The sequence below is a fragment of the Chiloscyllium plagiosum genome, chromosome 5 (assembly GCF_004010195.1).
Source record: "Chiloscyllium plagiosum isolate BGI_BamShark_2017 chromosome 5, ASM401019v2, whole genome shotgun sequence".
Classification (NCBI taxonomy): Eukaryota; Metazoa; Chordata; class Chondrichthyes; order Orectolobiformes; family Hemiscylliidae; genus Chiloscyllium; species Chiloscyllium plagiosum.
Window position 1 is genome coordinate 62,551,306 of NC_057714.1, and position 12,581 is coordinate 62,563,886.

The 12,581-nt window shown below is 39.6% G+C and overlaps 1 protein-coding gene across 2 annotated transcripts in view; it reads right to left on the reverse strand.

Moving 5' to 3' along the window:
- Nucleotides 1-777: 777 nt before the first annotated feature.
- LOC122549933 (raftlin-like) overlaps nt 778-12,581 on the reverse strand; it is a 103,514-nt gene continuing 91,710 nt past the window's right edge. For both annotated transcript variants that reach the window (XM_043690175.1, XM_043690176.1), the window contains 3 exons: nt 7,583-7,686; nt 5,475-5,556; nt 778-2,167 (listed from right to left, as the gene is read on the reverse strand). In XM_043690175.1, coding sequence (XP_043546110.1) covers nt 1,550-2,167; nt 5,475-5,556; nt 7,583-7,686 — 804 coding nt within the window. In that variant the 3' untranslated portion in view covers nt 778-1,549. The remainder of the gene's footprint in view (nt 2,168-5,474; nt 5,557-7,582; nt 7,687-12,581) is intronic.

The window sequence follows — 12,581 nt, forward strand, 5'->3', positions numbered from 1 at the left end:
CATTGAGACAAAAGGATTACTGATCGACAGCTTATTTGGAAATAATTATCACAGAATGATTACCAAGAAAATTACACATAATTTGAAAAGATAACATATTTGAGAAGAGATCAGCACAGCAGCTAGTTGAACATTAAATCATCCTTTGCAGGATTGCTGTTTATGAAGGCATTTTGAGAAATAACAATGAACTAAGTGGGAGGATTAGAAAGAAGGTACTCTAGTCAAATGTATGAAAACTATAAAAAATTTAAGTGTCTACTACTTTCCATTGAAGATAGTTTTTGAAAGCAGAAATCAGGGAGACAGTGACAAAGCCATACTCATAATCTAGAAGCTCAGGTTAATGCTCTAGAGGCATGGGTTCAAAGGGCAGATGGGAAATTTGAGTTCAATGAAAAAAATGTCTGGAGTGGAAAAATGAGCCAAATGGCAACCATGTAACCACTGCTGATTGTCATAAAAACTCATCTGGTTCACTAATGCCATTTAGAACATAGAACATAGCAAAGTACAGCACAGAACAGGCCCTTCAGCCCACAGTGGTGTGCCAAAGATTAATCCTAATGTAAAATAAAATAACCTAACCTATGCACCCTTCAGTTCACTGCTGTCCACGTGCATGTCCAGCAGTTGCTTAAGTGTCCCTAATGAATTTGGTGAAATAAATCTTTTGTCCTTACCTGCTCTGGCCTTTATGTGACTCCAGACCCATGACAATAAGGGTTGACTCTTATCTGCCCTCTGGGCAATTAGAGAAAGGCAATTAATATTGGTCTGGCCAGTGATGCCCACATCATGTGAATGAATAAAATAAAAATTTCACAGGCAGCATAGATTATCAGTACTTTGCTATTGAGGTTTGTCTTCCATTGTGAGGCTAGCCAGTGAGAGCACCAATCTATTCAGTAATAAAGAGTTTGAGGTGACCACAATACCCAAATACCACTGCTGCTAAGGGGCCCTGATGACAGTCCAGCAGAGCGTTCTGAGGTTTTACAGCATCTTCTCCGATCCTAACGCTGGTTTATTTAACTCAGCACAGACTGAAACTATATTCATCCTGAAATACAAACATTGAAATTACATTCCTATCGAAGAAAATTCTTTATTTAGAAGAACAACATGAAATGACAGTGGAATTCAATATCTTGTAAAAAAAAATTAAACAAAAGTAATTTATTTTTGTATAAAAATGTATTTGATATTGCATTAACTCCGCCAAGGTTACTACCTCACTTGAAACAACACAAAAGGTATTTTATCTCCAGCACATTTCAACATATTAGTAATTTTAGTAAGTCATGCCCATGATTTGCAGAATCACTAAAAAAAGCAACATGTCAGCTTACAATATCTTTTGCTTCAATTACAAAATGTAAATGTCTGACAGAGAGAGAGAGAGCGAGAGACATCATGCACGATGTGTGGCACAATATTGACATTAAAAAGTATATTAAGATCTGGCTAGCAAGAATACTCCATAGGGAAAAACACAGAACCATTTCCTTTTGACTTTTGTCTAGATTTATCAAACTTGAATTTTGCTTTATTCAGTGACTGTACCATCATCAACTTGTACCGGAGTGTTGTCCTCATGTTCCTCAGTGACCTTCTTAGTTATTTCTGTGTTGGAGATACCTGTTTCCTCTGGGGTCTTGGTTGCCATCTCAGAAGCTGGCATGTTGCTAACCTGCTGACTGGTGTCAACACATTCACAGTTAACTTGAGCAATTATTTTTGCTTTGTTGGCCTCTCCCTCACTTGCATTAATTTTACCATCTTGACATTTATCCTCACATGCTTCCTGTTCATCTTTCTTATCAACAATATTATTGTTGTCACTGGCCTCCTTGACTATATTTTCTGATATACCAATATCGTCACCCATTGCTATACATTTCTCACTTTCAGTATTTGTCACACAAGCAGACTCTCGGACTGCTTTGGCTTCAGGGGTACATTCCTTTTCGTTCCCGTCTGTTTTTAAGGATTTTCCATTTTCAGCACTTTCTTTGTCACCATTCTTTGCAACACTTTGTTCTTGTTTTTCATTTTCATTAGAACCTCCTGTAGAGTTCTTTACTTGTACAGTAACTTTGACATTTTTATCTTTCAGGCAATTTTTTTCTTGCTTGCTTGATTTGTCATCTTGTATTGATTTTTTCTGGAGGCAAGGGAGAAAACAGTGTTCAGTTAATGTCAGCGTTGTCTGCAGTTTAGTTTCCAAGCTACATTTCACACAATTACTGAAATTATTACGGTTGAGAAGGAAGCCTCTCATGTCTGCATTAGTTCTCTGAACACTTTCTTATGCTTTTTCCCCCATTACCCACACATTCTATCTATTTAAATAATCATCACTTGCCCCACTGAATGCCTCAATTGAACCTGCCTCCACTTTCACATTCCAAACCTGGATCTCTTACTGTCTGAATAAGCTTTTTTCTCACCACATGTTTGCTTCTTCTGCTAAACACTTGAAAAACTCTCGTTTTTGACCTTTTTGAGGGTGGCAACAATTTCTCCCTGTCCACTCTTTCCAGACACCATATGATTTTGAAAACTTCTATCAGATCTCCCCTCGACCTTATACATTATTGACTTGGATCTCAGTGTGTAGGGTACAATTTCAAAGTTTACAGATGACAAAAGACTTGGAAGAATTGTAAACTGTAAGGATGACAGTGTGGAACTTCAAAAGGACATTGACAAGTTGGTGGAGTAGGCAGATAGGTGCCAGCTGAGGTTCAATGCAGAGGAATGTGAGGTGATGCTCTTTAGATTAGATTAGATTACATTACATTGTGGAAACAGGCCCTTCGGCCCAACAAGTCCACACCAACCCGCCGAAGCGTAACCCACCCATATGTTTACCCCTTACCTAACACTACGGGCAATTTAGCATGGCCAATTCACCTGACCCGCACATCTTTGGGCTGTGGGAGGAACCGGAGCACTCGGAGGAAACCCACGCAGACACGGGGAGAACGTGCAAACTCCACACAGTCAGTCGCCTGAGGCGGGAATTGAACCCGGGTCTCTGTCGCTGTGAGGCAGCAGTGCTAACCACTGTGCCACCGTGCCGCCCATCTCTTTGGTAAGGAGAACATTGAAAAGCATCATAATATAGGAGCTACAATTCCAAAGGGGGTACAGGAGCAGAGGGATCTGGGTGTATATGTGTACAATCATTGAAAGTGGCAGGATAAGTGGAGAAAGCAGACAATAAAGGAGACAGTGTCTTTGGCTTTACTAATTTGGCTATGGAGTACAAGAACCGTGGGCGGCACGGTGGCACAGTGGTTAGCACTGCTGCCTCACAGCGCCGACAATAAAGGAGACAGTGTCTTTGGCTTTACTAATTTGGCTATGGAGTACAAGAACAGGGAGGTGATTATGAGCTGATATAAGACCTCAGCTGGAGCAGTGTGTATAACTAAGGGCATCACCTTAAAGGAAAGATGTCCCAGGGATCTAAAGCCTTCCCTCCTGCACAATCTCTGCAACCGCACATTCACCGATCCTATCCACTTGCATGTGGTGCACTCGGAGTAAAGCGGAGTATACTACTTTAGAGGTCTGCCTTGCGAATTTTCTACCTAGTTCCCTAAATTCAAAGTGCAAGATGCTATCCCCCTCCTATGTTATTAGGGTCAATGTGGACAACAACCTCTGACTGTTCACTCCCCCGGAGGAAAGTCCTTCAGTTACTCAGTGACATCCTTGACCCATGAACCAGGGAGGCCCCAGACTAACCTGGAGTCACGTTGATGGTCTCAGAAATGTCTGCTGTTCCCCTAACTTAATCTCCTACCAGTCTTATCAGTACCACCTTTGCACTCTTCCTTCTCCCCTCCTGTACAGCTGGGTCAGCCATGGTGTCATGGGCAGGGAATTGGTGTACTCTCCAAGGAGCTATCACCCTTATCAATATCATAAACTGAAAACTGGTTTTTGAGCAGGAACCTCTGCGAAGTCCTGCACTCCCTGCCTATTTCGTTTGGGATACCGGCAGTTACGCATTCCCTATGAAGCCAGCTATGAAGCAACCCTAAATAGTGTGTGACCACAAGAGAGCAAGGTAGCATTTTTTTTGCATGGTCATTATTAAAGAATGTGTAACTTTCTAAAGTCAGTGAACACAAGCATTTCAAACAGATCCAATTTAAATATTTCTGAACAGTCCACCACATGCTTAACTGCATGCTCAATTTACTTTTGACAATACTATAACTAATAACAGCTTGAGCAGAAGAAACACAGAATGCTTAACACCATTTGTTCAATTAAGTTCAAGTGGTACTTTTCAGATATTCCAGTCAATTTTCTCTGATTTTGTTTTCCTACAGGACATTTGTTTAAAGCTCTGTTTCCTTTAATGCTGTACTAACGTAGGATGGAGGATAGCTGGGCTTCTATGGCACCATAATATTTATATCAAACACAAGTCCTTGTGCAGGTGGAAGGAGTTCAAATCTGTCGCACATTCTATCCCTTTAAAACTGACTTTGCCATAAAATTGACTCCCATCTTAGAATCATTTGCCTGCCATCTTAGAGCAGAAGAATGCAGGTCAGGTGTATGAAAGATATATCTAAAAGTTCCAGGGAGAGATATAAATTATGAACAGAATCTCCACTGTTCATTACCGAAAGCAAAATCAGAACTAAAGTTTTTTTAGAAAGCACACTTATAAATAGTAACCTCAAGAAATATTTCCTGCACTTGATCAAAAACATGATAACAATCAACAAAATTTTAAAATCTGCAAAAGTATTTAAGAGTATATCGCATCATGCAGCAAATAAAGGGATCAGGGGAGTATAAAATGGATAACGTTGAGTAACACTCTGATCAGCTTTTTCACTTTAAGGAGCAAATTCTTCAGCTAAGCCATCCACCACAAATTGATGCTCACAACCCAACTTTTACCCCTTCCTTATCTGCTTCATTATGTTCCATTTTCCCTAAGATGATACTCAAGAGAAATATGATCATTGATAGATATACTGAGAAAAGAGAATAGACGGCAGTAACGAGAGGGAAAAGTGATTGATGACAATAAAGGAGAGAGGGGACAATGAAAAGCAAAAGTTGGGAGCAGTGCACTCAAAGTAAGTATATGTTTGATGGGCATCTACAATTTCAGCCCTTTCAGGGGAGGATTCAGAGAAACATGTCACTGCTTTTGTATAAAGTTATCCCATTGACTACATACTGCTGCAGTTCACCCTCTGAGTAGAGAAAACAGTGGCCCTTTAAATGCAAGTCAATTAGAATTTGATCGTTCTCATGCGGACTCACTTCAACAATGTGGGAGTGTGGAACTTGATTGAAAAACTATGCTGGACAAATAGGTTGAGGCTAATATTTTAAAATAGTTTAACATAGAATGATACAGCTGTGAAAATCCTTTGTGAAGTTACACTTGATGCCAAGGAAAACAAAGAGAGGAATGTAAGGCCATTTACCTTTGATTCCTTTTTCTTTTCTTTGTGGGGTAGTGAGGGTCTCTGGAGGAAAACAATCTGTTTTGTAGCAAGATCCCCTTCACTGAAAAACACAGAAGATTAGACATGAGTCTTTTTTGTTTATTCTCTTTTCATATCGTCTAACCAAACCTATCAACCACAGATTAAATGTATTTGGAAGCCATTTGTCATCAGTTACAAGTATACATAACCTCTGATCCTGTACTGTACAAATTCTTTATAAACCTGTTGCAGGTGGAGATTTTCCTCATATTTGTAAATTCCTTTCTACCTCTATTCCCCAGAATGGCCTGGCAGAAAGTAACAATCGGCCTAGGTAGCATAACCTTGAGCCAAAATAGCAATGAATGGAAAGGATCCAGTGCAGGCATCTTATTCCCCAGTTGGATACACTTCACTTGATTAATTTATTTTGGCCTAAAGAGCTACAACTCTGGCCATCTGTAAGATTCTTCTGCTTTTGTGACCACTATGTAGAAGTATTTTTTTCTGAATTAAATCTCACCATGTGAGATCAATGACCACAATGCTAGTGGTATCAGGAGACAGACGGAGTGAATGTCCCACAGTGCCTAAACACTACAACTTCTACAGATACCTGCTGTATTTCCTTCATTGTAATACACTCTATTGGAAGGATTACTACGTAAATCACCCCTTAATTGAAAAACATCACACAAATTGTTTTCAGCAATAAACAATAGAGGCAGATGAGAATATAGCAAAATAGTCACCAAGACTGGTGAAAGCGTGAGGGAATTTAGATTGCAATGTGGAATGTGGTACACCAGTTATCTTTTATTGCCCTATTGAGATCACTAAACTTCTTGCAGGAGTGAGGAATCATACTCTTGTTACCGATTTTCTCTCACACTTCCAATTATTTCTATTTATTCTCTGGGATTCCTTCTCTATCTGTTCAGAGAGGAAAAAAAAATCTCCTTGCCGATCTATACAACCCATAGCATGGTGTTCAAGGCCATATCTGAAAATTGTGGTGCAGCCTTTAGGCTCCACAAAAGAGATAAAGGTAAAGGATTTGGGACCTAGTGACCTTAACTGACTGTGACACCTTCAGGGTTGAAATCATGCTGAGCATACTGTTTCCTAAATATCTAAGTTCGTTAGTATTTTACATGATCTAGTGTGTACAAGAGTCTAATGAGCTGGGTCTTGTTGAGTAAACAAAATGCAGTTTACTGCATCTCCAAAACTCTAGAACAACCTCGATTACCTGAACATCAATTATCCTAATTTCAGATTATCCGAACAAGATCTCAAGGTCCTGTAAAAGCACTACCCATTATTTGAACAATCTGTTATCCAAACTCTCAGTTGTCCGAACAAAATACTCCCCGCCTGTCTCGTTCAGATAATCAAAGTTGTTCTGTATGTACAATTTATAAGAATAGACTTTATGTGTTACTTTATAACTTTAAAAACCTACAGGAAAACGTGTACTTAGGTCTTTCTCCTACAAGATCTTACTTTACTCCCCACCGAGGCCTCAAGACATCGTCACAGTGGAACAGGAGGGATTCTCATTACATTCAATCCAGTCTTAAATGTTCCAAATCCATAAACAAAAGAAAGCTTGCAGCAGGGACAATTTACCTCCCTGGAAGTACGGACAGTACTCTTAAGAGAAACTTGGGAGGTGTGGCCAATCTGCAAAAATAGCTAGATAGTTATGGTTAGTGCAAATGTAAATGACGTCAGACTGACATGAATCTTACTGGCATTGCTTCTTTCACTCCAAAAAAAAGCAGAAAGAGCAACAACTGGTAATTGTCATCACTTTCTGGACGAGACTAGAATGTTTGTGGCAATTGATGAAAGATGCACATTTTGATCATGCTTCACAGATGGGATTTTGTACTGGACCATTTTTCCATTTGATTACCATCAAATTGAATATTAAAATAGTGAAAGTAGTAGTGAAATCACTCAAGCAAAATAGCCAAACAAAAGTTATCAAGCAGCTATCCAAGTAAATATCAAGAAAAATGGATTTTTATAGCCCTTTCATAGCCCTTGCATACCCATCCAAGGTGAAATTTCTCTTGAGATGCCATGAAATGTCCTACCTGTCTCTTTTCATTATAGGAGTAGGAAGCACACAGGTTAACTGCCAGCCATATGCAGCTAGAGAATTCAGCAAAGGAACATAATCTGTTTTCACCTCAACTCCCTAAAGAAATAAATAAAAAGCAAGCTGTTAATGATAATCACGTTAATTTTGGCCATTGATGACAATATAATTTCATGCTGAAAAGTTGGTTTACTTTATCCTGTACTTTTCATTACCTTTCCTACAGGTTGCCTATTGCCTTTTTTAAAAATTGCTATACAATGGTTTCAGTGAGTGTTGGATGACGAATTCAATCTCGCACTCAGCTGAGCTGCTATTCTGAACTATGTTACCATGAGGAGTACAAATATGGAGCAGAGTAGAGATCTTCTCAGTGACAGAGGGAAAACTGAACTGAGAGTTAGCACTGGGCTGCTTTTTTTTGAGCTGTTTGTGATTAGCTAGAAGTGACACAGATAAAGGTCTTGGGGGTAGATTCTGTCTCTCTGTCACACTCAGCTGTAGACCAACTATCCTCAGGGCACTTGAGCCCTGAAAACCTGGGCATAAAATTCTTCCTATTGAATAACCTTGTTAAAAATTCAACATAAGGATCAAATAGAATTTCGATTTTATTTTCAAACTGATTCTTTTACTAGAAATTGTCAACAAGAGGAACTTTATCCTCACAACAGTAAACAATATTTAACCTCCTTAAACGTATTAATTGTGTAAGTCTTAAATTATCACTATTTCGATCTCACTCATATTTAATAGTTTTGTCACTTTAAATATTTCTCACACAAAGTTGACATTTCACTTACCCCTTGTGAGCTGGCCCCTCAGTTTAAATGATAATCTGCTGTAAAACAGAACTTGTAGCACTTTGGGGAATTTGAATCAGAGTGAATGATTCTAAATTATTAAAAATGTATCAATTTAACATTATGTGCTCTTCTCTATCTGTCAACTGTATTTCAGGATTCAATTTCCACAAAATAAATTGTTGCTGCTTAATAATTAGATTCATGCCAATTTCTTTCTAGTACGTTGTTTTACAGGTTTGAAAACGTCTAAATACCAAAGAAATTAAATATAATGTTGGATTAACTGAATAGGAATTTGAATTTATGGCAGTCATAATCTATCAGCATCTCAAAGCTGCTAATTCTGTGTTTTTATCAAATACTGATACTGTCATATTTCTCTCTGAGATCTCCTCTCCAGAGATATAAGATCCCTACAGAGTGGAAGCAGGCCATTTGGCCCATCAAGTTCATACCAACTTTCCAAAGAGCATTCCACCCAAACCCACCTCATCCCTGTAACCCTGCATTTCCCATGGCTAATCCACCTACCCTGCACATCCCTGGACACTATAGGCAATTTAACATGGCCAATCCACCTAACCTGCACATCTTTGGGAGGAATCCGGAGCATCCGGAGGAAACCCACGTCAACACAGAACAATGTGAAATTCTCCAGCACATAGGCTGGAATTGAATCCAGGTCCCTGGCACTGTGAAACAGCAGTACTAACTACTGAACCACTGTACCAACCCAGAATGAGTACAAGACTGCTATTATATCAAACATGATAATTCCTATTTGCCCTGCAGGGAGCAAAAATGGGTCCTGTTGTTTCTTCAAGTAATAGGTAATAATGGCACTTTTAAGAATCAGGTTCTTGTCACAATATCTTAGAAGTACGTTTCTTCAGATCACATATGAGCTTTATCCTATTGTTAACAGCTCAGATGAAATTTGTAACAAGGTGACTTCATTCAAGAAATGTGGACATTGCTGGCTTGATCAATATTTATTTCCTATCCTTCATTGCGCTGGAGAAAATGGTGGCGAACTGACAGTGAAATGTCAACTTTGTGTGAGAAATATTTAAAGTGACAAAACTATTAAATATGAGTGAGATAGAAATAGTGATAATTTAAGATTTACACAATTAATACACCTAAGGAGGTTATATATTGTTTACTGTCGTGAGGATAAAGTTCCTCTTGTTGACAATTTCTAGTGGTGCCGAACAGTTCATGAACTGCTGCGATTCAATTAGTGTCCATACACTCATGATGCCACAAGGGACGGATTTGACCCAGCAACACTAAAAGAATAATGATATCTTTCCAAGCCAAGATGGTGAGTCACTTGAGCAGAACTTGCTGATAGTGGTATTCCCATGTATCTGCTGCCCTTGCCTTTCCTGCCAGCTAGCAGTGGTTATGGGTTTGGAAGGTGCTGTCTAAGGATCCTTGATGAATTTCTGCAGTGCATCTTGTAGATAGTACACAATGCTGCTGCTGAACCTTGGTGGTGGAGGGACTGAATGTTTGTGGATATGGTGCCAATCAAACAGGTTGCTTTGATCTGGACAATGTCAGGATTCCCAAGTTTTGTTGGAGTTGCACCCATAAGCTAAATCAGACAGTAAACATTTATACTTGTGTGGGACTATAGTTGATGAGGTTACAGTATTCCAAGGGGTAAAAGAAGCAACAGATAATTTTTATTTCATTCTGAAAGCCATTATATAATACGAATCTTGGAAGAGCATGATTTAAAGGAAAAGTTCGGCATCCAGGGAATTCCATAGATATTTTTGTTAATGGTTTCTTTTGATTGATGAAAATATGTGATTTTGGTGGAGCCTTAAAGTCAGAATTTAAAAGAGACAGAATTGTCGTTGGAATACTTATGAATCTTTGGTAGATTTATTACAGTCAAATGAGATTTGATTCTAGTAAAACCCATTCAGCAGTCCAGAAGCATCTAAGTCCCAGGAGAAAGCATGCTGGGAGGACAGAGAAACTTCAAGACTGCCTGTATTTGTAAAAGCAGAGACTAGATGGAAATGGGGAGGTGTTATATAGAGTCATGGAGTAATACAGCATGGAAACAGGCCCTTCAGCCCAAACTGATCCATGCTGACCATGGTGCCCACTCAGCCAGTTCCAATTGTCCGCATTTGATCCATATTCCTCCAAACCCTTCCCATCCATGTACCTATCCAAATGTTTTTATTGTACCTGCCTCAACCACTTTCTTTGGCTGCCTATTCCATATATGTACTACCCTCTGCATGAAGAAGTTGCCCTCAGGTCCTACTTATGTATTCATAAATGTATAATGTTTGTGATGGAAAATGCTTGGGTAAAGATATTCTATTAGAGTCTGAAAGGATTACAGTATTATGTTAAGCACTGCCTAATATGATTTTGTCAACAGACTTAGGCAGAAGATTAACTTTGGATCTTGAAGGTGTGATACTTGACATTAAGGTCTCTGTCAGTCTCAGTAACAATGCCTTTCACAATAAAGCAATTTATACCCTGTTGGACCCAGTTCCAAAATTGTTGATTGCCCATTGTTATAGTTTTCAGTATTGTTGGCAGTTGTGGAACTGCAATGGAAATCAGAACTAAACCTATTGCTGTAGTCATTGCAAAATAGTTGAACTCAACTACAATCAGTTTTAATATATAAATTACATAGGTTTTTATGTTTGTTTTATTTTCTGATTGCGTGCCTGGAACTAGCTGAGTGGGCACCGTGGTCAGCATGGAAAAGGGCCTGTTTCCATGCTGCATAGAACATAGAAAAGTACAGCACAGAACAGGCCCTTTGGCCCACGATGTTGTGCTGAGGTTTAATCCTAATGTAAAATATAATAACTTAACCTAAGCACCCCTCAACTCACTGCTATCCATGTGCATGTCCAGCAGTCGCTTAAATGTCCCCAGTGACTCTGCTTCCACTACCACAGCTGGCAACGCATTCCATGCATTCACAACTCTCTCCTTAAAGAACCTACCTCTGACGTCTCCTTTATACCTTCCTCCTAATATCTTCAAACTATGACTTCTCGTACCAGTCAATCCTGTCCTGGGGAAAAGTCTCTAGCTATTGTCTCTATCTATTCCACTCATTATTTTGTACACCTCGATCAGGTCTCCTCTCTTCCTCCTTCTCTCCAGAGAGAAAAGTCTGAGCCTAGTCAACCTTTCTTCATAAGACAAGCCCTCCAGTCCAGGTAGCATCCTGGTAAACCTTCTTTGCACTGTCTCCAAAGCCTCTGTATCTTTCCTATAATAGGGCGACCAAAGGACACAATATTCCAAGTGTGGTCTAACCAGGGACTTGTAGAGCTGCAGCAAAACCTCTCAGCCCTTAAACTCGATACCCCCGTTAACGAAAGCCAAAACTCTATGTGTTTTCTTAACAACCCTATCCACTTGGGTGGCAACTTTGAAGGATCTACGTTCTTGCACACCCAGATCCCTCTGTTCCTCCACACTGCCAAGAATCCTGTCTTTAATCCTATATTCATCATTCGAGTTCGACCTTCCAAAATGCATCGCTTCGCATTTATCCAGGTTGAACTTCATCTGCCATTTTTCAGCCCAGCTCTGCATCTTATGCCACGCTGCAGCCTGCAGTAGCCCTCTATACTATCAACGACACCTCCAACCTTAGTGTCAATTGCAAATTTACTAACACACCCCATAACCTCCTCATCGAAGTCATTTATAAAAACTAAAAAGAACAGAGGCCCAAGAACAGAGTCCTGCAGGACCCCGCTCAACACTGACCTCCAGGCAGAATACTTCCCATCTACAACCACTCTCTGCCTTCTGTCAGCCAGCCAATTCTGAATCCAGATAGCCAAATCTCCCTGTATATCCCATACTTGCTGACTTTATGAATGAGCCTACCATGGGGAAACCTTATCAAATGCCTTGTAGAAGTCCATATACATCACATCCACTGCTCGACCATCGTTGACCTGTCTTGACACCTCCTCAAAGAACTCAATAAGATTTGTGAGGCATGACCTGCCCCTCACAAAGCCATGCTGACTGCCTTTAATCACACTATGCTTTGCCAATTAGTCATAAATCCTATCCCTCAGAATTATTTCCAAAACTTTGCTGACCACAGATGTAAGATTGACTGGTCTGTAGTTGCCAGGGATTTCCCTATTCCCCTTCTTGAAAAGAGGA